The sequence below is a fragment of the Furipterus horrens genome, unplaced genomic scaffold (assembly GCF_987537825.1).
Source record: "Furipterus horrens unplaced genomic scaffold, mFurHor1.1.pri manual_scaffold_2, whole genome shotgun sequence".
In the NCBI taxonomy this organism is placed as follows: domain Eukaryota; kingdom Metazoa; phylum Chordata; class Mammalia; order Chiroptera; family Furipteridae; genus Furipterus; species Furipterus horrens.
This window is the reverse complement of record NW_028327172.1, coordinates 74588803-74616565: the sequence shown is the minus strand read 5'-3', so window position 1 is coordinate 74616565 and position 27763 is coordinate 74588803. Positions and strand designations below refer to the sequence as shown.

Sequence of the window (27763 nt, the reverse complement as noted above, 5' to 3'; positions counted from 1 at the left end):
CTCACACAAAACCTCTGGACCCAATGGCTTCACAGATGAATTTTACGAAACACCCTTCTCAAACTATTTCAAAAACCAAGAAGAGGGAAGTCTCCCAAATGATTTTCATGCAGCCAGTATTACCCTAATTTCAAAACCAGGTCAAGACACAACAAAGAAAACTACATGCCAATATTGCTGATGAACACAGATGCTAAAATCCTCAACAAAACATTGGCAAACTTTATCCAGCAACACATTAGAAATATCATACACCATGATGAAGTGAGATTTATCCCAGGGATGTAAACATGGTTTAATATTTGCAAATCAATAAATGTAATATACCACATAAACAAATGAAAGACAAAAATCACATGATCTTATCAATAGATGCTGAAAATGCATTTGATAAAGTACTACACCCATTTATGATGAAAACACTCAGAAAAATGGGAATAGAGGGAGCATACCTCAATATAATAAGGCCATGTAAGAGAAACCTGAAGCCAACATCATAATGTGCAAAAACTAAATACATTCCTCCTGAGATCAGGAATAAAACAAAGATGTCTACTCTCTCCACTCCTATTCAACATAGTCTTGGAAGTTCTAGCCACAGCAATTAGACAAGAAAGAGAAATAAAAGGCATCCAAATTGGAAAAGAGGAAGTAAAACTGTCATTATTTGCAGATGACATATAGTGTACATAGAAAATTCTATAGGCTCCACGATAAAACTATTCGACCTAATAAGTGAATTCGGCAAAATAGCAGGGTACAAAGTCAATAATCAGAAATCAAAGGCATTTCTGTACACGAACAAAAAAATATCAGATAGAAACAGGAAAAAAAAATCCCATTTACTATAGCAAAAAGAAAAGTAAATTACCTAGGCATAAACTTAACCAAGGAGGTAAAAGACCTGTACTCAGAAAACTACATACATAACCTTGAAGAAAGAAATTAAGGAAGATACAAATAAATGGGAGCACATACCATGTTCATGGATGAAAAGAATCAACATCATTAAAATGTCCATACTACCCAAAGCAATTTAGATGCAACGCAATCCCTATTAACATACCAATGACATATTTCACAGACCTAGAACAAATATTTCAAACATTTATATGGAACCAAAGAGACCCCAAACAGCCAGAGCCATCTTGAGTAAGAAGAACTCAGTAGGCACAATCACAATACCTGATACCAAACTATGCTACAAGGCCATTGTAATCAAAACGGTCTGGTACTGGCATAAGAACAGACATATAGATCAATGGAACAGAATAGGGAGTCTAGAAATAAACCCAGGTCTATATGGTCAATTAATATTTGACAAAGGGGGAAGGAACATCAAATGGAGTGAAAAAAGCCTCTTCAACAAATGGTGTTGGGAGAACGAGTGAGGGATGTGCAAAAGAAATGAAACTAGACCACCAACTTACACCACACACCAGAATAAACTCAAGATGGATCAAAGACTCAAATGTAAGCCGTGACACCATAAAAGCCCTAGAGGAAAAAATAGGCAAGAAAACTTCAGATATCCCATGTAGCAGTATTTTCACCTACATATCTCCTAAGGCAAGGGAAATAAAGGGAAGAATAAACAAGTGGCACTACATCAAACAAAAAAGTTTCTGCTCAGCAAGATGAAAATGGAACCAGCAATATGGGAAAACATATTTGCCAATGATACCTAAGACAAGGGATTGATTTCCAAAATATATAAAGAACTTATATGACTCAACACCAAGAAGACACACAACTCAATTAAAAAATGGGCAAAGTATCTGAACAAAGACTCCTCCAAAGAGGACATACAGAGGGTCCATAGGCATTGGAAAAAATGCTCAACATCACTAGCCATCACAGAGATGCAAATAAAAACCACAATAAGATACGAACTCACACACGTCAAAATGGCCAAGACCATCAAATCAACAAACATCAAGTGCTGGCAAGGATGTGGAGAAAAGGGAACCCCAGTGCACTGCTGGTAGGAATGCAGACTGGTACAGCCACTATGGAAAACAGTATGGAATTTCCTCAAAAAAACTAAAAATGGACCTGCTTTTTGACCCAGCAATTCCATTGCTAGGATTATATCCAAAGAATCCTGAAACACCAATTCAAAAGAACCTATGCACCCCTATGTTCACATCAGTGCTATTTACAATAGCCAAGTGCTGGAAACAACCTAAGTACTCATTTGTAGATGAGTGGATTAAAAAGCTGTGGTACATTTACACAATGGAATACTGTGCAGCAGAGAGAAAGAAGGAACTCCTACCATTTGCAACATGATGGAACTGGAGAGCATTATGCTTAGTGAAATAAGCCAGGCAACAAAAAACAAATACCATATGATATCACCTAATACATGAAACTATTGAACAACAGAAACGAATGAGCAAAACAGAACCAGAAGAAAGTAAAGGAGGAGCAGACTGACAGTGACAGGGGGGAGGAAAAACGGGGGCAAGGGGAGAAAAGGGAAGGGGTCTTAGTCAAGAAAGTAGTATGAATTACCTATGGACAAGGATAACAAGGTGGGATGGGGGGAGAACAATAGTGGAAAAAGTGGGACATCTGTAATTAAAAAAAACAATAAATAAAAATTTTTAAAAATGACATTAAAAACAGTACCTCCTTACATATCTCTCAATAAAAGTAGGGCATACAAAATTAGAATAGTACCACTGAAAAATTATTGAAAAATCAGGGTTCATTTCTTTATAGTACTTGTATGTTCAGTCATCTGAGAAACAGTAAACTACTCAACAAAAACATAGTAAGGTAGACTTCCAGGCAATATGGAGACCTAGATAGAGATACTGCGTCTCCCTACAAAACTAGAAGGAATACAACTATAGTATTCCCTCACTTACTGCGGGTATTATGTTCTAGACAGCCCCCCACCCCTGCAAAATAGAAACCTTACATTTATTCTACACTGTTAAACCTACATAACTTTAACAACATAAGTATACAGTACTGCAAAATCCCGTGATATAGGGAAAAATCCACGATAAAAAATTATATATAATATTTTTTAAAATCCCGTGATATAGTGAGGCCGTGATAAGTGAACCACGATATAGAGAGGGACTACTGTACCTCAAAACTTGAGACAACGAGAAGTTCCAGAAAATTGATCTGCATGGAAGTCCAACAAACAAAGATAGAAAGTAAAAATACTCATCCAGACAGGTAGAAGGGGCGGAGCTGGAGGGGAGAGGATGCGGTGTGGTGGCGGCAGCAGATGCAGCAGTGGCAGGCTGGAGGATAGCGCAGTCACACGTTTTAAAAAGTCAGGGGGGACACCTGGGGAGTGCTCCCAGCACCAGCACCAGACCAGACCAGACAGCACAGCTTACAGTCCCAGAGGCTGGGAAAATAAAGCCTCATTGATTCTGCCTGTGCAAACTAGTGGGGGTTGGGGTGGAGGAAGAAACTGCTGGTATCTCAGCAGAGTACACTTGTTTAAAGGGCTCCCAAGGTCCTAGAAAGTCCACAGACCCACCCACTCTGGGAATGACAGCCAGGGCAACAGCTACAGAGGCACTAGTCCCATACGGAAGGGGAAGTGCCTGGAAAATGGGCAAGTGCTGAGCAAGTGGCATTGTTCCCTCTCAAACCCCTACAACACATATAGCGCCACAGTGTGGTGAAATGGGTTGCCCTGTACTGACGAATCCCTAAGGCTCCGCCCCTAACAACGTAACAGGAGCGATAGCTCTACCTAAGACACAGAGACAAACACACACAGAAGCCTGTCAAGATTAGGAGACAGAGAGGTATGGCCCAAAAGGGGGAACAGATCAAGGTTCCAGTGTGAGAACTAAGCGATGAGGACACAGCTAACCTAACAGACATATAGTTCAAAACACTGGTGATAAAGATGCTCACAGGCGTGACAGATATGCTTGAGTATGACAAATGCATAAGGGAAGAAGTTAAGGTTATGCTAAATGAAACAAAGGAAAATCCACACAAAACCAACGGTGAAGGGAAGGAAACCGGGGTTCAAATCAATGATTTGGAACATAAGGAAGTAAAAAACAGTGAACCAGTACAGAATGAGGAAACAAGAATTTTAAAAAAAATGAGGAGAGGCTTAGGAACTTTTGGGACAACTTTAAACGTGCCAACACCCAAACCACAGGGCTGCCAGAAGAAGAGGAAGAGAAAGAAATTGAAAGCTTATATGAGAAAATAATGAAGAAAAACTCCCCATATTTGGTGAAGGAAATAGACATACAAGTCTAGGAAACACAGAGTGTCCCAAACAAGCAAGACCCAAGGAGAACCACACCAAGGCACATCATTATTAAAATGCCAAAGGTTCAAGATAAAGAGAGAATCTTAAAAGCAACAGAAAAGCAGAGAGTTACCTACAAAGGGGCGCCTATAAGACTACCAGCTAACTTCTCAAAAGAAACTTTGCAGGCAAGAGGGGACTGGCAAGAAGTATTCAAAGTGATGAAAAGCAAGAACTTACAACCAAGATTACTCTTATCTAGCAAAGCTATCATTTAGAATGGAAAGGCAGACAAAGTGTTTCCCAGACAAGGTAAAGCTAAAGGAGTTCGTCATCACCAAGCCATAATTTTATGAAATGTCAAAGGAAATAACTTAGGAAAAAGATCAAAATTATGAACATTAATATGACAACAAACTCACACCTATGAACAACTGAATCTAAAAAATACAAACAAAATCCAACTAAGCAAACCAGAACAGGAACAATCATAGGTATGGGGATCATTTGGAGGGTTATCAGCTGGAAGGAGTAAGGGGGAGAAATGGGACAATGGTGCAGAGATTAAGAAGCATAATTCGTAAATACAAAATGGACAGGGGGAAGTTAAGAATAATATAAGAAAGGGTGAAGCCAAAGAACTTGTACGCACGACCCATGGACATGAACTATTGGGGGTGGGATTGCTGGAGGGAAGGGGGGCATTGGGCAGAGGAGAGGAAAGGGGAAAAAATTGGGACTATGCTAACACATAACCAATAAAATATACTATAAAAAAATATGGTAGATTTTAGAAGAGTGTGGAGAGGTGTTTTCTTGGTTGTAACCACTAAATATGGCATTTTCATAAAACATTCAGCTAAATAATATTGATGGAATAATAGCTAGAAAGGTATTAGTTATTCCACATAATATAGCTATACTTCAAATCAAGTAACTATAGGCACTAACCCTAAACCACAAACTCAAAAAAGAGATTTATAATGTAGTTAAAATCATCATTTTCTAAAACTATATTATTACATATATCCCTGAGTAGAGGGTTCTTGTAGCAATAAAAGATCATTATGACATAAAGTATCATTGAAAATTACAATCAAATTTATACTATAATACACACTGCATTACTTAATACTGTAAAACACCACAGTCAATAGACCATTGCATACAGAACTTTTTAAACCAATAACGCAATTAGTAACTTTTTTGCCAAGTTGAAAATTAATCTTGGCATAAGCACATGGACTCTTTCCCTCTGGCCAGTGAGGATAACAGCCTTTCGACCTTCTTCATAAGAAAGATGGAAGGTATAAAACTGAAGGCAAAAGAAAGGGAAGCAGAAGAGGCCTTTACAAAGTTTAAAGCTTGAGTAAAGGGAATCTAAAAGTGAAAAGAAACTATAGGTTGAAACAAAATTGCCTTTATTAACCAATTTTGACCTACAAAAAAGGCAAAATCAAATGATTTAATCTAATAGAAAGGAATTTGTTTTAATAAAAAAAAATGTCAAAAAGTTTAATAGTAAATTACCTTAATTTCCATAGTGGGAACAACAACATCTTCTAAATTCTTAAGTTTAGTAATTGGCTGGTCTCCTGGAATTTTTATGCCTTCTGTATTTAAAATAAAGAGGTTTTAGTGACAACCAGAAATTGAGGAACAGCACTGAAGCTAATGCACCATTCAGCAGATGCCACAGACCCGACCTGTGGCTGATCCGTGGGTTAGGCCCTGATTTAGAAATGAAGACCCACGGGTACAGGACACAATGCAGCTAGGGTCAGAGCATGCAATGGTCAGCATGGCTTACAGTGCATCTGCAGGTTACCTGCCACTGCTAATGTAGACCACATTCTACCTCAGGGATCAGGGTGAACACCTTACAATAAGTAATGCTTTTTTAAAGGAATTACAGAAGATAATTACATAATATACTCCTGCCATATTACTATTAAAAGTGACTAAAGGGCATGATGATATTTTTTGTTTGCTTAGAGGAGCTCAATGAGAAGTTTCACTCTTATTTCAAAGTAATAGAATTTAAATGTGAAGCTATGATTTGGAACAGAAAAAGGAATGCCATTTTAAAAGTATGGAGAAAGAGATACTTCTCAGTGAATGCATATAACCAAAAATTACAGCAGTTTATTACTATTTGAACAAACACATCAAGAAGAGTGAAGGATTACATACAAAGCTTTCTATGGAAAAAATGACTTTTAAGTTATAGTGAGTAACTAACAGTACTTAAAAATCCTGTTCCTAAACACACTCAGTTATTCAGTTAAAGGACTTGCTTCTATGCAATTCTGTGACAGAAAATTGCTGAAACTGATCAAATAATTAATTCAGTGCAGTCATCTATTATCAGTCCCATCAGAAATATTAAGTGAAAAAGTACAGGATGCTGAAGCTACTAGATAAAAATTAAGTTGGATTACATATGAATTGTAATCATCAGGATGGTAATATATGTAAATACAGAGAATAACAGCAAAAAGCGAAAACTCATTCTTTTAAACATACTTCTCTGAGTCTTCCACTGAGTGGCATCAAAGTTTGCTAACATAATATACGCATCACAAAGTGCCTCAACACTTCTGACCATCTGAGGTCTCCTACTTCTGATAGTATGTATTATTTTGTTTGCAGCCTCGATTCGATCCTATTAATGAAATAAACATAATCAAAATGTGTAAGAAAATACCTGACACTTCAACTTTTCAGTTATAGTAACAAAAGGAAAAAAGAATGTGTGCACACATGTGGACAATGAAAGGACTATAATCCCACATATCCAAACAAAACAACCCCTTAGGAATGAAATATGTCAAATGTATAATAATCTCAAGAATAAATGGCATGGATCCTTTCAAAATCTATTTTATTTGCTCACTGGTGTGACAAAAAAATGTGAAATATTATTGGTACTTACTGTGCTTTGAGAAATATTCAGAAATTTTGGACTTTCAGGTGGCATAATAATCACAAAGATTTTACAAATTCAATATGGTCACAACACACAATCTTAGAATCCCTGAGACTTAAGAAAACAATATCTGGGAAAATATGACTATCACAATTCAAAAAATTATGTATGTTTAATTCAAATACCTCATCAAGCTGAGAGCTTGGTTTAGGTGCATTTTTAGTTATTCTGCTCCTTATTGCTCCCTCTGGTTTGGTCAAAGATTCATCTTTGTTGGCATTTGCTAAGGCCAGTATAATAAACAAGGTATGATGGGGGTGATCCGCTGAAATTCTAGAGATGAGCTGTCAGAATATGGAGAACCATTAGTTTTATGCAAAAAATTCAAAAAAAGCAGAAAATCCACAACCCTTTCATTTTGCTTCACATTAAGATATGTGTTACTGTACTAGATACTGCAGTGGGTGAGCTGTGTGAATGTGTGGGAGAGACAGAAGTCCATGAGGAATAAGAGAGAGAGAAGTTAAGTTACTTATGTGCAGTGAGAGAAGATAAAAGGAAATCTTCATTCCTGCCCTTATGCAGCATAAGAAATGTGACTAAAATGTTTTTGTATTTTCATTTCCTAGAATGGAACAGGAGTATATACTTGATATAGTATATAATAACATAAAAGAAAAGTAATTGTCACTTTGATTTTCAAGCTTACTTACATTATTGAGGACTTCATGAAATCCTAAGCCTCCCATCATCTTGGTCCCCATTCTAGCAGCCAGTTGGTACATAAGGGGCAAAAATTTATAAGATGGAATCTTCATTCCATCTCTCTATTATTAAAAAAAATACAAAATTAAAAATCAACGCATTCAAATAGCCTCATAACTAAGTAAATAAATTATTCTAAAGTAATGCTCTTCAGCTAACACAACCACCTGGTGTTTTTAATAACATTTTTCTAACTACATTTTTCCTTATCATTCATCTTATCTGAAAGTCTGATTGATTCATCGGTAAGTCATAGTATTTGATCCTAAATTAAACTGTACTGAAAACTGAAATACTTGGCACTGCTTGTACTCTAGTAGGACTTCCTAGGAGGACGAATATGGATTTGTGGGCCATGGTAATCTTGGCTCCTGAGACGTCAATGTGTAATAAAATGAAATAATTATTATACCCTTTATGCTAAAAGTAGCAGGATGATGCAATAGTAGCAGAGATTAGCTGTACCCATTATGAATTTTATCAATCTTTTCATGCAGAATTATTTTACTTTTAAGCTTCAAAATTATTGTCATATATATAACATAACTTTAACACCAGGTATCAATAAAATTTAACATTTTTAAAATAAAAATATCAACAAAATACTGTCCAGATGCTTTCATAAAAAAATTTCGTTTTGCATTTACAAAGTAAAAATTCCAGAAAAAAACCCACCTGTGATCAAATCATTTTTAACTGCTTTCCAAATCCCCCAATCTAGCAGCATTCTGGGTATTTTCCTGCGGCAATGGCAAAGAAACAGGGAAAGACTGACCTAAATTCTCTCTTTTCCATAGAAAACTGCATCGTTAGAGCTAACTAAGAATACCTACATGTACTTGAACCTGTGTGTACTGTAAGCACTGAACACCGATGGACTTAATTCTAAGCTTTTAAAGCACAGTGTGGAAACTGGGTTGAAAAGACTACTTGCCTTCATCATACCACTGACTTCAGAAACTCCTGAATTTTCAAGCCAGAGGGAACAAAGACGAAATATCCACATATCATGCCCTTCTCCACTTAACAGGCAACTGATGTAATTTTCAACTGCTTTACATAAGAAGCGTTTACGATCCTCTTTCAGTGCACGGAGTGCACATTCATCCAGCTCTAGCTCTCGCTGAACCTTTACCGTGTATCTTGCATTGAATAATTAAAGCAAAACACAAAAGCCATTAAATTTTATAGAACTACAATATCATACATGATATATAACATAAAAAATCAGAACAAGGAAAAATCTAAGGATTATAAAGGGAACAAACTTATTTTATCTTTTTCCAAAATTTATTTTTCAACTTAAATTTGTGCAATTCAAAAGCTATCCTACGCAACCAAAGACAGTGGGCTTTACGTAAGGTATTTAGTTAACTTTATTCTCTACTTAAGACTAAAATATATAGACCAAAGGTAGGGCTAAACAGAAGGTTTAAATATATCAAAATAGGTGACCAAAAAGTTAACATCCATATACTCTATAATGAACTTGAGCCAAACCAGACAGCATGAGCTGGTGGTGGTGGGGTGTGTGTGTATGTGTGTGTACCCCCCAAAACCTCAGAATTTATTTATAAAAAATTGTGTTTATTCTTACACATTTAAACTTCAGTCACCTTCAAAGTACTTCACATTTGATGCAATACACCTAATTGAGACTTTTATCCACTGCTCAAAAGTTTTTGAACATCAATTTTGAATCCTTTTAGTGCTTCTGCTGTTTTTTGCTTCACCTCTTCCACACTGGCAAACCATTTCCCTTTGAGGACTTTTTTCATTGGGGAAACAAAAAGAAGTCACTCAGGGAGATCAGGTGAATAGGGAGGGTGGGGCATGGGGTCATGGTGTTTTTGGTCAAAAAGTACTGAACACTCAGCATTGTGTGGGCAGGTGCATTCGTAAATCACCCATCATAAAATGGGCAAACATGCTGAAATGAGTCTTAAAAAAAAAAAAAAATTCACTGAAGCTCTATGCAGCCTCTCACACACAACACCACCAACTGGTACAGATACAGATGGATGCCTAGTACACTCACCTAGCAGGGGAAGCCTATATTGCAAGGAGCCTGCCCTCCAGGAGATAATTCCTGTTTGGGGTCCCTCCTCATAAACAGTCACTGTGTATCTGTGCATCTTGTCACTTGTAAACATTTAGTTACCTGTTGTTGGTCTGAATTTTATGTTCCCTAAGAAGGCCCACTTCCTCTTTGGCCCGTTTCAGGAGAGCTTGTTTGTTTTCAAATTCTGATGATTTCATGTAGTTTTCAATTCTCTGGTACTGAGTATCTGAGAACCGTGCTAATGAGAGAAATGCTTTCATTTTTCCATTTCTGAGCTCATCATTACTTTCTCCATCATAATTTCCTGCAACCTCCACCGCCTTCAAGAAAACACAATCCGTTTCTATTATACTTGCAGGTGCTAAAGGCATCTAAAGAATCACTCAGGTCAAATAAATTCCTACACTAGTGTTTAACTTATTTATGTATCAGCTGTATTTTATGAAGTACAGTATTTTCTTGACTTTTCGAAACAACTGATTGTGACAGCTAATATTTGTAAAGAACTGTGCAGAAACAAAAGCCTCCATAAAACTTAAAGACAATCATTATGCATTTCATGTTACACTTATTTAGGGAGGTAACTATTTCCAAAATTAGTTAAACTAAAGACCTAACAGGGAGAAACAAGAAGGCTAAAAGGGGCCAGAGCACTGAGGTCCTAGTATTACTTGTTGGGTGGTTGGACTACAAATGAATAGCAAAGGATGACTTGAATATTCTGTGATCAGCTAATTTTATAGATAAATAAATGGAGACATGATCAGATACAATTTGTTGAAAGAGTAGCTGAGGTGGGGGGTAAAAGGAAGATACATTGGAGATTACTTTCAAAATATGCTCCTGATTTTGTAACATTGTTTCATCCTGCCATAAAGTCAAAGAACTACAACAATAATATAAGGAAAAGTGAAATCATACTTTATTTACTTTGGATATAAGTTTGGCCTTGATGAAAAAAATCAACTGTATTCATGCTAAACTACTTTCTTAAAGGCTGCTAGAAAGTCTTACCTTTTCTAGATAGGACTGCATGATGACTGTGGGATTTTCTAAGCAGGTTTCTGCTAACCAGTTTCCACAAACCCTCAGACATTCTGTGTATATAAGTTTTAGGTTGGGGTCATTCTGTGTACAAAAAGCAAACTCTCAAAATGTAATTCATTATCAGGACTATACGAAAACATATTTTACTAAGAATATAAAAGTAGGTTAACAAGGATTTTCTTTACCTGCTTTAACCATACAACTATTTTAATAATTCAAATATGTAAGTCTACGAAATAATCATCCTCTATTGTTTATAATTATTATTATTAGGGCAACTCACAGTTATTGAGTACTTGTTTATGCCAAGAACTTTCTAAGGACTTTATATATATTAAAACATTTAATCTTATGAAATGAGTACTATTATCCATAATTTGCAGAGTGCAAAGTAAAATTGAGGTACAAAGAGTATAGGTAACTCCAGGGCCAATATTGTTAAGCAATATTTAAATATTATATCATATTGGCTCCCAGTGCTTTGGTATAATAATGAATTCTCTAACAATGAAAGATGTCATACAAGTACCCAATACCAAAAGTACAGTAAGCTGATGTTCACTAGTCAGGTATACGTGAGGACACCTTGTGACTAAACCTTTTAACACTTCATGAGTCCTACAAATGCCTCTACTTTTGTCCACTGTGTGCTGGAAATAAAGCTGGAGAGGCATCTAAGTTCTCAATAAGTAATAGGTAATATAAGATAAAATATCAGACATTGTATTTTCAAAGTATTTAGATTGACAAGCTAATTATGCCATCTGATTTTTAAAAAATTTTGTTCTCTCATACATTTTTCCCTTATTCCAAATTTATGGTAGCTATTTCATGTTTGTTTCCCACATACCCTTCTGGAGTTCTGTAGAAAGTTTTTTAAAAAGGCATCGGGATAAATCAAATAACTACCACTAGATGGACTGAGAGAATTGTTGAAAATTGACAAAAAGAATACTTCTTAAATCATCTTACAGATATTAATTTTCCAGCTTCCTTATAGTTACTTATTCATGAATCAGTAATCTCAAGGCTTTAATAAAATTATGAACTTATTAAAAATATTTAAAGAAGTTATTTTTTTTAATAATAGTAAAATACTATTTCAGTCAATTAAAAAAAAAAAAAAGTGAACCTCTGAACAGCTAGCATCCAACTTCTTGATCATGTGCTTGAGAATACTCAGGGCGAGACTCTGTTCCTTTTTTGCCCAGAATACTTGTGCTTCCTCCAGCTGCCACTCAAAAACTCCACAACCAGTTGAATTATACTGTTTAATTTTAAATATTGCCCTTTCAGGGAGCTGAAATGAAAATAATACATAAAAGTAAATAATTTTACTATTGTTACTACTACCACTAATAATAATAAAAGCAGTAACTGCCATTCACTGAGGACTAGGCTACTGATCAGAATTACCTTATGTACATTTTTTCCTGCCTTCCTTAACCCCTACTGTTTTTCTGCCTCTTTTTTCAATGTCAAAATATATATGTATGTATGGGCGTGTGAACATACATGTATGTAAAATCACTGACCTTTTATCAATATGTTAGGTATCTTCTCATTTCATAAACAGAAAATTTAGGCTTAGAGAAAGTAAGGCCCTTGTCCAAGTTTAAACTCAGCTCTAATTCTAAATGGGAAACCTGAGCTTAAACAATTATGCTCTAGAGTATTCTATTAGCAATCTCTTATCTCTCAGTGATACTGCTCTTTACACATACTTTGTTTTATAGACAATAAAAGGAAAGGTGAAGAGATGAGATGTCATATTTCATACCCTATTACCTGAGTGTTCTTGAAATTTCGTGCTAGTATAGAAAGTTCTACAAGGTGTTTGGTGAGAATGTCCTTCAAACATTCTTTTCTGGAGCTTTCCATTTCCTTTTCCATCAAGAGCTCCAAAGTGACTGTGCGTAGAGCCATGATAGGCTCCTGAAAACTGAAATCACTGTCTTTGAGAAGCTGGTAGTGTTTCTGCCACTTAATGTACACTTCAGAGGGTTGCTTACCCATGACTGATCTGAAAGCAAAAATCAGAGAATTCAGTAAACAATAAAAATGGGAAGAAAATTGTTATTGCACATATTCTAAATTTAAGATATAACATAAAGGTTTTTTTAATGGAAACAAGACTGGAACTTCTAACTAACCAAAATAAGGATCAAATTTAGAAAACTACAGAATGGTTTTGAATTTGGAGGGTGGGCAGAGAGGCCACAAACAATGAACATTTTAAAAGATTTTCTTAAAAATGTCTTCTAAAATGAGAACATTAGTCCCATCATACCAAACACCCAGACCTCTCATCCTGCTTCATGCTCCTTGTGGTAAAAGAGGACATGTCAGCAAGGAAATGAGATCAACCCACTATATACCTGTAGCATGCAGCAGGCGTAGGGATGACTCTATACATTATTGTCGCTGTTCAAGAAATCACAATCCAGTGAAGGAAATGCTGGCAAAGATTTCATACACCAACATTATTTATTATTGGAAGAGAAAATGCATGTTGTACAATTAATTTATATGAACAGTATGCTCCCGGGTGTTTAAAGTAGTTAACACTGTCTAATTCTTCAGGACTACTGTTTTTGAGAAAGATTAAGATGAAGCAGGGAGATAAAGAAGGTGACAAGGTCCTGACTAGTAAATGAAAGCTCTTTCCGTTGCTTGATAAAGAAGGAAACAGTGACACAAATTCATAGGAACCAAAACTAATTCCTCCCAAAAAGATTCCAGGGCAGGGTGTAGGAAAGTTTTTAATATCAGGAATCCCTTTACATGCTTACAAATTTTTGAAAATCCTAAAGAGCTTCTGTTTATTAGATTATATCTACTATATTTACCATATTAGAAACTAAAATTGAGAAAATATAAAATATTTACTAATTTAAATAACAATAATAAATCTACTATATATCCTAAATAACATTTTTAAAAAATAACCACATTTCTCAAAACAAAATTTAGTGAGAAAATGGCAATGAATTGTATTTCAGTAAATCTCTCTGATGTCTGGGTTAAAAGAGACAGTTGAATTCTCTTCTTCTCCATTTAGTTTGCGGTGATATGATGTTTTGATTGAAATATATGAAGAAACTCTACCCTCACACAGGTATGTAGTTGAAAAAAGGGAGGAGTATGTTAATAGTTTTCACAGATCATTGTGTTTTTTTCTGATACCTTAAAAACTTCACTGTACCACATGAGAGAATGAGAGCAAAAAAAAAAAAAAAAAAAAAAGAATTAACGTCTTATTATAAGTATAAAGATGATTTTGAGTCATGGGACCTCTAATTCAGTTCATCAAACATTTCCTCTGCTTTGCTTCCCTGTAATTCCCTATCAGACAAAGAGCCACTATTACTCTCTAGGGGTTTCTTAAGGACTCCTATCCTCTCTTTAGTTGAAGACATCTCTCTTTGAGAGTTCCTAGATTTCTGGCACTAAGAACTACCAATATATTTATTACTGAAAGCAGAAAGTAGTTTTGTCCCTTTATTCTCTAGTTAAGAAAAGCCACACCAATGGCAGTGTCTTTGACTATGCAATTACGAAAAACCCTATTATTTCCTGACTCTAAAATTTCCCTCTCCTTTCTACTTACAAAGCATATTCCAAGTTTTAGTTTAGCATAAAAGTACGGTAATCTTAGTAAAGTATACCCTCTTTCCTTCCTTTTATAGTAATAATAGTGACTCAGAATGACAGGGCTACACAGGGCTCTAGAGGCAATCAAATATAAATTCTCCATTTTAGAAATAAGGAAAGTGAGGCCACCCCAAATAAGTGACTTTCTCAGGGTCAAAAAATCCAAACTGAGATATGTAACATCTGGAACAGCTGTTTTTGCTCACTTCCCAATATTCTGGATCACTTTCTTCTCAACATCTTGAGAGCAAGTCTTCCCTAACAACTCTCCAAATTCACTCACAGTCACAGAATAAAGGTCACTGAATGTATAGTACGAATCAGCACCAGGAAAATGCACTGGGGACACAACAATAAACAAGAGAATGGGCCCCTCTTTTAGAGAGGCTCTAGTTTAACATGGCAGTCTCTATAAAATGACACCAATGCCAGTACAATGCTAGAATGGAGTATAAGATGCTATGGCAAAAAAAACATGAAGAAACACTTTCACCTGGCTTAGAAAAGGGAAAATGGTATATAGAGGAAAATAGCTCTGGCTGGTGCGGCTCAGTGGGCTAAAGCATCATCCTCTAAACAGGTTACAGGTTCGATTCCCAGTCATGGCACATGCCTGGATTGCTGGTTCAGTCCCTGTTAGAGTACCTACGAGAGGCAAATGATCGATATTTCCTTTTCTCTTCCCCCCTCTCTAAACTCAATAAGAATGTCTTTGGTAAAGGATTAAATAAATAAATAAATAAATAAAATAAAACACATAAAGCTGAACTCTAAAAACTTGAATTTTTACTTTCAATATTTTTCAAAATGTTTATTTTAATAGGACCACAGTTCACTAGATCAATCAACTTACGTCTTTATAGAAGGGGAGAAACAAACCCACTGCTAGTCTCTATTTTGATTTTTAAAGTCACTGCTAGTCACAGAAATACCATAGTTGAGAATGACAAAGCTGTGTGAACCACATACCTTAAGAAGAGCTCCCCAATGCTTTCCAGCTCTCCCAGGGCCTGCAATCTGCTGAGTGTGGGGTAGAGTGAATACACAGATTCAAGGCTGCCCTTACACAGCTCTTCTACTTCTTTTACTCTAGTGGCAGAAAAGACAATAAGAAAGCTAAGAAGAGCTTTTCAGGAAAGCAAAGGTTCAAATCTGTTGTTAAAGAGTTCTGATCATAGGCTCCGACTTTAATCTAATGACACTAATATTCTCAAGCACCAGTACACTGAGGTGAAAACAGTCTGAAATTGCACAGACCTGGATCTAAATGACAACTTATGGCTGTATAACTTTGGGCACATTACTGGTTTCCTCTGAATCTAAGCTTTTCCCTTCCAGTTACTCTGAAGATTAGAGAATACATATAAGAAGAGCCTAAGAGGCAAGAACATAATAATTACTTAAATGGTAGCAATATTACTTCTGTAACAAAATACAGGATTTAGTAGGTAACTAGCTACTGTTAAACACACATTAGTACTTTCTGGTGTAATGTCTCATTCGTGTCCTATGACAAGCCTCTAGGTATCGACCACTAGTCACAACTTAATATTTAAAAAAAACAACAACATACTAATACTAAAAGAAGTAAATTCCATACAGCTACTAAAGAACATAAGATTAAAATTCAGTGTGCTGGTACAGAAAGAAAACAGAAGAGTGGCAATCAGCAAAACTTCCGTGAGATTTCAGCATAAATATCTGTCCTGGTGTCCAAAGAAAATGGTTTTTTTAAAGGAAAGAATGTATTTAAACCACATGAACAAAGAAAAATGTATTATATAAGAAAAAAAATGTTACTGTGCAGTACATGAGCATACACCAACATCTAAAAAAAATTTTTTAAATGTAATATATGTATATATATACATATCTGGCAAACGTGTACTGAAGAATTCTCTAACACATAACATTTAAAAAACAAAGAAGCTGATTATGCTCCGCAATGATGGCAGAAGTGATGAAGTTGTCTAAGTCACACATCAATGCGAGCATGCTAGTTCAGTTCATCGACCAGCCTGTCTGCTTCCTAGGGAGGCTGGAAAAGATTCATCCCTCTGGAAAAATGTTTATTCTTTCAGATGGAGAGGAAAAAGTGGAACCATTGAGCTAATGGAGCCTCTTGAGGAAGAAATCTCTGGAATCATGGTAGTTGGAAGAGTAACAGCCAAGGCAACCATTGTGTGTGCATTTTATGTCTAGTTTAAAGAAGATAATCATATTGTTGATCTTGGACCTTACAACGATGCTGTGAAAATCATCCATGAATTCCCTCAGTTTTTTCCTTTGGGGGTTGTGCAATATGATTGATCTTGATTGTAAATGAGCTACACTAAAGACTATTAAAGGAGGCCCTGATATTTGAAAGATAGATTCCTGTTATTTTTAATATTTAATCGGTTCTCTTTTTATTTTCATTTACCTAATTTTATTAAGTATTTCAGTATGCCATTTTTAACGGAACTGGTATATTGCCAGTTCTCACCTTCATCCTCATAAAGAACTGCTTCTCTGCCATATGGTTAGAGCAGATGCAAAAACAAAGCAGTTGTCTGAGTTCAGTTTTTTGTTTTGTTAATAAAAGTTCAAATGGTAAAAAATAAATAAAAAAATAAAAATAAAAAACATAGGATACTTTTGCAAGACAGAAAATAATTAAGATACACACATCCACAATTCTTATAAAAACATATGGCAAAAGATAAAACTTCAGCTGAGCACTCATTTCTCAGATAAGCAAAAACTATGAAAATGTTAAATATTGGATATTGTCCCCCATTTGCATTGTTTCAGTTTCAACCACTATTTCATACGAATTTTTATTACATAGAAAATTATTTTGAGAGGAGGGTAGAAATGTCAAGGGTACAACCTCACAATAGCCACCAAGTCCTTATTCCTTCACCAGTGCAAATCCTTACATTGAAATCATTTGTCAAGTTTTCAGAAAAGCAGCCATGACATTAAATGTTAAAATACATTACCTTTCTTTTAATAGTACCTGGCATATTTGAGACTTTCATAAAATGTGGTGAATTCTCTGTCTCTTAGAGACTGCAAAGCATTGTACAATGATTCGTGGTAACTGGATCCTATTCCTTTGCTGTGAGATAATTTTCAAAATAAAAGAAAAATGCATTTAAAAACAAAAACTCTTAAAATATGCATGTACAAATAATTACTCCAAGAGACAAAATTTTCAAACTATAATTAAGATTTATCCATTTTAAAAACTGAATTTCTAGAAATTTCAGTAATACAAAGAATTAGATAATTTAAAACTTCAAGCAAAAAAATAATTCTGACATACTGTGCCTGGTTCTAACTATGCTATATTCTCACATATCTATTCAATAAAAACCTACCATGTGCCAGAAACTAAGCACCTGGTTCTAGGTGCAGACAAGTCAGATCAGGTCTCCATTCTCATGGAGTTTATGTTCTGGTTAGCAGAAGATGCACAATAAACAAGAAAAGCATCAGGTAGTAATATGGAAAATGAAGAGATTTAAAATAGAATAAGAGAATAAAATAACTACATTAGAATGGGTTGTCAGGAAAGGTCTTTCTGAGATGTGACATTATTAAGCTAGAATCTTAATAATGAGAAGCCACACATATGGGATAATGGGAGAAAAGAAGACACAAGTAAGTAAGGCCATGAGGTAGGGAGAGCCTGGCCTCATGAAGAAACAGAGAAGGCCTATGTGGCTGAAACAGAGGTGGCAAAGGGAAGAACAATATACGGTGATTTACAGAGGCAGGAAGGAACAGCTCACAGACTAAAATATTTAAAAAACATGAAAGCGTATTTCTAATTGTAGAGCAATCTAATTGTCTGAAATTTGAAAGTCACTCCAATGAACAAAAAAGGTTTTTAACTATGAAGGCAGTTAAACATACAGTTAATATAATTTAATATTTTGGTGTTCACATCTTCAAAGGCTTTTTAACAAAAATATAAAAGCTTTAATTATTTGGCTTTTCATTCAGAAATCACGGTGCTCTTACAATATAGGTTTTAAATGTTATCTTCCTGTGTAATTTAGCAGCATTGTTTGATGAAAAGAAATATATCATGAATAAAGGTAAACAGTCTTTTGTGTACCATTAAGCCAATGAAAGTGCTATCTGAATAACTAAAATGTTTGCAGCAGGAAGTCAGAAGAAAAATGCCTATATTTTTCTTTAGATTTATAAAATAAGTGAGAAAACTCTTATGAGAAAATATGTTTTGTATTTCTATTTTCAATTACACTTAGGGGTGGGGGTAGATTTACACTAATGGAAGAGAGTGAAATTCAAGCCTAGGGACATTCATTTAAGCATTTAGACATATCTATAGATTGCAAGATCTCAAACACATTAAAAAAAAAGTCCTGTTACATTCATAGAGCAATAGCTAAAAAGTGTATTGTTTATAACCAGAGAAATGATGACTAAAGTTGTCAGAGTTCTTCTTACTTAACAGAAACGCAATGGTCCCATTGCATATTCCTCCATGCTGCCTGGTAATGAAGTTCCTGTAGTTCAGCACACCACTCTTTATTTTCATGATCTAATCCTCTCAAATACACAGAAAGAATGTGGCAGAGTCCCAAATTCTGCAAGGCCTGAGTTGGAGTTAAGAAGAAGTAAGTAACCAAAAATTACTTACTTTAGAGAAACAAAAAATAACAAACATGAAAACTTTAAAAAAATCTTCGTAGTGCACCATATATCACTGTAAATTCTGAAATATTGGTTGCTATGTTCCCCCAAAACACTAAGAGAGGGCTCATAGGACTCTAATATTTGGTGGAAGAATGCTTAGGGAATATTAGGCAGTAATAGAAACAAAATCTTCAGGGCCCAACTCTAATGCAAACTATTAGAAAGAGTTTACATGAGACTATCAGGTGAAGGACTTAATTCAGTACCTGGCACATTGTACACAGTCAAGGAATGTCTCCTTCTGTTAAATAAAATGTTCATGACCAACAAATCTACACTATCTTCTAGGTCAGTGTGACCTGTCCAATTTATCTGTACATTCCTCTGACTATTTAGGCCAGTGCCTGAAAAACAGGTGATTTTCAGTCTTATCCTGAATACCTACAATTTATTTGGCTATGCAAATATTCTACCAACATAGTGAACTAATCTCAGCATTACACTTGTAGTGCTTTACCAAAGCAGAAAACAACAATGACAACAAATATACATATGTATATATGTACACATAATATACCTGAATTATTCCTGCCTGGCGAGTAGTTGAAGAGATTGCTGACTCAAGGTCATATGTTACTAGGGCTTTCTCCCACATTGCTTCATGTTCATATGTTCGTAGTCTAAAATTTAAGATTTCAAAATAGTTATAAGTTCCACATGCATGCAACTCCTTTACAAACAGAATTATAATACCGCTACCTAGAAAATGCAATTTACCTAGTCAGGGGTTGTAGAATTTTCCCTCCACCACAGCCATACAGACTATCTGGCTCTCCAATACTTCTGTAGATTTCTAAGAGTAGATCCTAAAAACAAGGGAAATAACAAAAATTGGACGAAAAAACCAACACTTTAAGAATTTAGTAAATTGGAAATCTACCAATATGTAAATCCCAATTCTAAATGCTATGTTATAAAGTAAAATATGATACTGAAATAAATATTAAAGATTTGGTTAGCATCCCAGTAAGATCCCAGACAAAAATGACCATGTGATATCTGAGAAGAGTAGCAAGAAATTTCATGAATTAGAAAATAAATCCCAACCAACCAGACTTTTAATACATGCAAAAATCATCATTCAAAAAACAACAGCTAAAATTACAGATGGGAAAATGACATTCTGCAGCAAGTCTGACTCTTGAAATGAAACTGGATAAAAATAAAGGCCATGAAACTTTCTTGGAAAGAATACTAAAAAATGCATTATATTATAACTGGTAAAATGTGTCCTAAATAAAGAAGTGGTTTGACAACCCATTTTTTTCCTTTAAAATTTACAGATATAAAAATTTATTCAGCTTAAGTCATTTTGGTAAAATAAAAATTGAAAAAGCTGGAAACTGGGCTGGTATGGCTCAGTGCGTTGAGTACCAGGCCTGTGAACCAAAAGGACGCTGGTTCGATTCCCAGTCAGGGCACGTGCCTGGGTTGTGGGCCAGGTCCCTGGTTAGGGGTGTGCAAGAGGCAACCAATCGATGTTGTTCTCCCTCTCTTTTTCCCTTCTGTCCCCTCTCTCACTAAAAATGAAAAAATAAAATCTTTTAAAGTATATATAAAAAAGAAACAGGTGGAAAGTGTATTGCATAGAAAATTCTTCGGGCAATTTAACTGGCTAAATGCTTGCTCCAGAGACTACTTCCTGAACAAAAATTCATTGATATTGGCATTATTCTGTAATCATAAAACCTGTTTCAATTCATAAACATAAAATGAAACCCTCAGTGTTGGACTATTCAGAACTCAAGTCTATCTCAGTGCCTGGTACACAGAAAACATTCCAAATATTCTTCAAAAGAGGATAGGACTATAAAAAAGCAAAAAGGACTTACGGCCAAAATAGAGACCTAGACAGACACACTGCGTCTCCCTCCACAACTAAGAAGGAATACAACTACCTCAAAGCTAGACACAACCAGAAGTTTCAGAAAAATGAGCTGCATGGAAGTCCAACAAAGCTATAAAGGAGAAATACTCATCCAGGCAGGTGTGATAGCTCTACCTAAGACACAGAGGCAAACAAACACAGAAGTCTTTTAAGATAGGGAGACAGAGAAGTATGGCCCAAAAGAGGGAAAGAATCAAGGTTCCAGTGGGAGAACTAATCGATAAGGAGAGAGCCAACCTAACAGACATAGAAGTTCAAAACACTGGTGATAAAGATGCTCACAGGCTTGACAGATATGCTTACGTACGGCAAATGCATAAGGGAAGAAGTGAAGACTATGCTAAATGAAACAAAGGAAAATCCACACAAAACCAATGGTGAAGGGAAGGAAACCGGGGTTCAAATCAATGCTTTGGCACATAAGGAAGAAAAAAATAGTCAACTAGACGGTGGAGCGGAGGAGGGGATTTAGGCCATGCACCGAGGCTTTCGGGCCACCGCCGTCATGGCCAGCCAGTTGCAGGGCATCCAGCGGCTGCTCCAGGCTGAGAAGCGGGCCGCTGAGAAGGTGTCCGAGGCCCGCAAGCGAAAGAACCGGAGGCTGAAGCAGGCCAAAGAAGAGGTGCAAGCTGAAATTGAGCAGTACCGCCTGCAGAGGGAGAAGGAGTTCAAAGCCAAGGAAGCTGCGGCTCTGGGGTCCCACGGCAGTTGCAGCACTGAAGTGGAGAAGGACACCCAGGAGAAGATGACTGTTCTCCAGACCTACTTCCAGCAGAACAGGGATGAAGTCCTGGACAACCTCTTGACCCTTGTCTGCAACATCCGGCCAGAAATCCATGAGAACTACCGCATAAATGGATAGGAGAAGAAGAAGGAGCACCTGTTCCGTGGATTGGCATTTTAGATGCCTTCATGGAACATGAAGCTTTTCCCAAGCTTGAGTTATATTACTGTGGAAAGGCATTAAATTATTTCTGTGTATTACATAGTAGGTCCTTTTTACTTTTTGAGAACAGAAAATCTAGTTTCTTTATGTAAAGTTAGAGCTTATCCAGAGATTTCATCTTTTTACCTCCTATTTCTTAGAAATTTAATGGGTATCCATTGTCTTTTTTTTCTATGCCTTTTGCTCAAGCAACATACATGTATATGACGATACTAATTTTTTCTTTCTTAGATATAATAACACTTTTTTTTTTTTTCTTAAAGAAAGAAAGGGATTAAATTTTTTTTCCCTAAAACTTTCTTGAAGGTCAGGGGCTTCATCTATGAAAAAGTAGTAAATAGCTGTTTATAACCTGTGTAAAGCAGCAGCCAGCCTTAAAATAGTCCTTTCTGGCTAAGGTCAGAACAATGAATACTAGTATGATTATTGGAGTTGCTTTTAGTATCTCTTAATCAATTACTAGCTGATAGAATTTAAGAACTGTTACATGGTATTACTCGCTGTACTGATAATCATTTAAAAGTAAAGACTCTTTGTCATGCAAAAAACAAACAAAAAAAAATACAGTCAACTAATACAGAATGAGGAAACAAGAATTGAAAAAAATAAGGAGAGGCTTAGGAACCTCTGGGACAACTTTAAACATGTCAATAACTGAATCACAGGGGTCCCAGAAGGAGAAGAGGAAGAGCAAGAAATTGAAATCTTATGTGAAAATATAATGAAGGAAAACTTCCCCAAATGTGATGAAGGAAATAGGCATACAAGTTCAGGAAGCACAGAGAGTTGCAAACAAGCTAGACCCAAAAAGGACCACACGAAGACACATCATCATTAAAATGCCACAGGTTCAAGACACAAACAATAGTAAAAGCAGCAAGAGAAAAGCAGAGAGTTACCTACAAAGGGTCACCTATAAGACTATCAGCCGATTTCTCAAAGGACACTTTGCAGGCAAGAAGGGACTGGCAAGAAGTATTCTATGTGATGAAAAGCAAGGAGCTACAACCAAGATTACTCTATCCAGCAAAGCTATCATTTAGAATGGAAGGGCAGATGAAGTGCTTCCCAGACAAGGTAAAGCTGAAGGAGTTCATCATTACCAAGCAATTATTATATGAAATGTCAAAGGGACTTATTTAAGAAAAAGATTAAAATTATGAACATTAAAATGATAACAAACTCACAACCTTCAACAACTGAATCTAAAAAATAAAAACAAAGTCCAATTAAGCAAACCAGAACAGAACAGAATTATAGGTATGGGGATCATTTGGAGGGTTATCAGCTGGGAGGGGGAAAGGGGAGAAATGGTGAAATGGTGCAGGGATTAAGAAGCATAATTGGTTGGTACAAAATAGACAGGGGGAAGTTAAGAATAATATAGGAAAGGGTGAAGCCAAAGAACTTATATGCACGACCCATGGACATAAACTAAGTGGGGTGGGACTGCTGGAGGGAAGGAGGGTACTGGGCGGAGGGGAGCAAAGGGAAAAAATATCTGGGACATCTCTAACAACTAATCAATAAAATATACTTAAAAATAAGATAAAAAAGATAATATATATTATGAGCAAGACATGGTTGATGGTGTTATGTGTTAATTAAACACTAAGAAACACGCTGAATGAAAGGTGACCACCAGACTTAATAGCATGAAGTGTATAGGTGACATTAGATAGGGCTACTTCAGTGGAGAGTGGAAAAAAGAGGAAACAGAGACACTTAAAAAAAAAGAGAGAACATTGGGACTAGAAAGATAATATCCTGTTAGGCTGAAGAAAAATGCTTTTAATAAAAAAAGTTTTAAAATGTTTGGTTGTGTTGAGAGAAATAATAATCTTGTGCAAAACAGTTGATGAAAACAAAGCACAGGAAGAAGGATTAGTCTTAAAACTGTTTCTCCAATTTATCTAGAGGGAAGGTTTCCAATGGGAGCAGCAATGGAGATTTCTATGTCTGATAGTATGTTAAGGAGAGATTTCTTATGAATGTCGCCTGTTTTCTTCAGAAGTAGGAGGCAAGCTAAAAGCAAGTGCAAAGAGATCAGAAGTTTAGGCAACGTGAAGCAGCTGAACCTGTCATTTCAGAAGAGTGAGTTGTCTCAAGAAATTCAATAAGAATAGGCCACTTTAAGAGTAGATATTAACTAATTTATAGAAAAGCAGTTTTCCCCGAGATATGACATATAATAAATAAATAAATAAATTAAGTTTCTAATTAAAAATTTTAAGTGCTATACGGAAAATAAACAGGGTTCTGTGGCAGAAAATATATGCATAAGTTACTGTAGGACGAAGGTAGTTTTATGTTAATCTTCCCTAAAAAAAGAACTCAAGGTTAAAAAGTTAAAAAATTGATGCAAAATTATACAATTTAGGGACAGTCAGAATTAGAACTCAGTGATAGTTAGGATTAAAACTTAACTTTGTTTACTCCGAATCCTAAGCTGCAAACCATGAATTTATGAACGTGACACAGTCCAAAAATAATGTCAGTTAGAAAATTAAATAACATCAATACAGCCTTTATAGCATAATAATCCAAAGTATAAAATAAATATTATCACAAATGGGGCCTATAACATTTACCTGTAAACTTATTCCAGTTTCTTCTTTACTTTTTTCACTCAGGTTTGAAATAGTTGTACTTTGGCTTCCCTCATCAAATATAGGATTTCTGTTTGTCACAGAACACTTCTTTTAATGAGAAAATACTATTTTGATGTTTGTGAATACATATATTATAGACTTTGATGAAAAAATGAACAAAGGCAACAAATAAAACAGTGAATGATTTATACCTTAAAACATAATTGCATTTAAGCCTAGAATAAAGAACAAACTTGTGAATATTAATTTTTCAATGAGGATTTCATTTTAATGACAAGGTCATATATGGAAAAACTATATGCCAAAATATGCTTATTTATATAGACAGGCTTGTTTAAAAATAGAGCAGTTCCTAACTGTTTTGCCGGTGGTTTTACCTAAAGTTCAAGCTCATTAATAATCACAGGCACACAAATTAAGATCACACTAAACACCACTTAACACCTGATAATTGGCAAAAATTTAGACATCTGATGATATTAAGTACTGAGAAATCTACATAAAAGATTATTAAACTCATTAAGTGATAGTAAGGATTAGAACCCAGATTTGTCTGCTCCAAGGCCTTAGCTTTAAACCATGTATTTAAATGATAGCCATTCCTGTAATTTCAATTCTAAAATCAAACCACCTTACACAGTGTCTATAAAATATGTGACAGTACCTCTATTATTTATCTATAAACTTATTCCAGTTTCTTCTTTACCCTTTTCACCCAAACTACAAATAGTTGTACTTTGGTTTCCTCCTTTCTTCAAATGGAAGGCTTCCTACTGATCCATTTCCTAACAAACCACACTCATGAGAAGTAAGCAAATCGGTATGCAAACTGGAAAAAAGAATTTGGCATTATCCTATAAGGTTGAAAACTTACATATCCTGCCACGTAGTAATTCTACACTTAGGTACATATCATTAACAAGGGAAGGGGCAACTTCATTGTGGCATATTCTCCCACTGGTACTCTATGTGGCAGAGACAAATCAATGAACTAAAGCAACAAACAACATAAATAAAATCTTACAAAAATATTAAATGAAAAAACTGGTTGTAGAAAATACATGTAATTTCTTATAAAGCTCAAAAATAATGAAAACTAAAATATATTTATGGGTTCATACTCACATAACAATACCATCTAAGCCAATGATGAACACAAAACAGAAGATAAGATTATCTCTTGGAGGGAGTAGGGAGGGATGGGCCAGAGACCACTGACTGACATAAAAGTACTGACAACACTTTGCTTTGCCCTATACCCCTTCTACATAGAAAGTACATAGATTTTCCTTATTGGCAAGTCATACAGAAAGAAGTTTATAGAGGTGAAATTTAGAAAGTAGGAAAGATAGTGTTAGAGGTTATGACTCTAACTCTAAAACTGTAATTCATCCAGATAAAAATGGAGTCCCTAGGACTTCTGTCAGGAGCACTAAAATGACTGAGCTTGTGAACTAATGATACCTGTGGTCTAAAGAACTTTAGACATCTTTCTAAAAAATTATGGATACTATCCTTTGATATCTCATACTTTCTCAGGAGCAAGTTACAAGTAAATAAAACTAGTATGTATTTTTGAATACCTATTATGGAGACATTTTGGTATAAAATAACTTGAATAAAAAAATGAAGAGAGCAATTCATTTCTTTCACAGTGTTTGTAAACTGTTCATCTGCGTTTTCTTTATTCTTCTCCTGATCACCTTAAAAACACTGTCTCAATTCAACTGAGTTACTGAACAAAACTGGCATTTCCTTCTCGCTATACACCTCAGATCTCTGTTTGCCCTGCCTTTCCCAACAGGCATCTGGGGGTGGGGGAGGGAAGCAAAACTAAGTGTTTTAAAGCAAACAGCAAGCACTGTATATCTGTCAGACACTATCTTCTAAAGTTAACCAAAATAAAATCGAGGCACTCCTGTTTGTTAGACAATTAATTTTGCAAACATTTGCCACATTCTATATAATCACCTACTCTCAAATTAAAGGTTCTTTTATTTATACTCATAGAAGATCTCAGTTACACACTACAGATTAGCAAGAAATATTATTCTACGGAACAAAGGTTCTAAAGCATTTTTAGATTATAATTACTACTCCAAGTATATAGGCCCTGATTCAAAATGTAAAGACTGTGAGAATAGGCAATAACCAATTTCTTACTCAATATATGAAGTACAACATACTGGTCTTCACAGGAAATCCACAATGATTGTGAACATATATCAATGACATATTATACACATAATCTACCTATTGTAGGTTTTTACCTGTTTTCAACTGGAAAGTAGAAATTAAATACTAAACCAGAGAGTTCAGAAATCAATTCTAGTCTTCTTAATTAATTATGTTTGGACTAGGATCTGTTTTCTGGTTGCTAGTTTTCCAATTTAAAAACAAAACTACTTCCAACTTAATGACAATCCAAATAAGAAATTATATGAGCAAGCATGAGAAATTTATAAATATAATACATATTTGCCATTTTAATTTTGTAACATAAAGAGATTTTCTAGTGGAAAAAAAAATCACTAGGCTATTTCAACTGAAAACACATTTGAGGAGGGCAGTTGGGATAATAAAGTGTATTTTTTACTCTTGAACTTTCTTGGCTGTTTTTTGTTTTTCACTATAATCTAGGACTATATTTATTAAATTCTTGTGAGAGTTCTAACTCAGAGGAAAAGCAAATTAAAGTATTAGAAATACAAATAACACACACAGTTATGAAAGTGATGTAGTCCCAGAAAGAAATCAGTTACATTACTTCTCAGTCAACTAGTAAAATGGGTCTTGACTAAGCTGAGGGAACAGTGGTAAATTTAATTTAACTTAAATCAGAGAATCACTCAACTATCTGAAAAATAGTTACTTATATTAAGTTTCCAATGCTCATTG

The 27763-nt window shown here is 35.3% G+C and overlaps 1 protein-coding gene and 2 pseudogenes across 1 annotated transcript in view; 2 read left to right on the top strand and 1 right to left on the bottom strand.

Annotated features, from left to right (window-relative positions):
- The window catches only part of ATM (ATM serine/threonine kinase), a 173680-nt gene that overhangs the window by 37295 nt on the left and 108622 nt on the right, over positions 1-27763 (bottom strand). The window contains exons 40-54 of the mRNA XM_090265885.1: positions 24845-24932; positions 20137-20225; positions 19937-20039; positions 19171-19319; positions 17708-17809; positions 15676-15795; positions 12841-13075; positions 12185-12352; positions 11020-11133; positions 10105-10325; positions 8878-9085; positions 7892-8005; positions 7364-7522; positions 6776-6914; positions 5780-5862 (exon numbers count right to left, since the gene is read on the bottom strand). Coding sequence (XP_090122011.1) covers positions 5780-5862; positions 6776-6914; positions 7364-7522; positions 7892-8005; positions 8878-9085; positions 10105-10325; positions 11020-11133; positions 12185-12352; positions 12841-13075; positions 15676-15795; positions 17708-17809; positions 19171-19319; positions 19937-20039; positions 20137-20225; positions 24845-24932 — 2092 coding nt within the window. The remainder of the gene's footprint in view (positions 1-5779; positions 5863-6775; positions 6915-7363; positions 7523-7891; positions 8006-8877; positions 9086-10104; positions 10326-11019; positions 11134-12184; positions 12353-12840; positions 13076-15675; positions 15796-17707; positions 17810-19170; positions 19320-19936; positions 20040-20136; positions 20226-24844; positions 24933-27763) is intronic.
- Positions 16652-17016, top strand: LOC150018840 (replication protein A 14 kDa subunit pseudogene; annotated as a pseudogene).
- Positions 21768-22382, top strand: LOC150018839 (V-type proton ATPase subunit G 1 pseudogene; annotated as a pseudogene).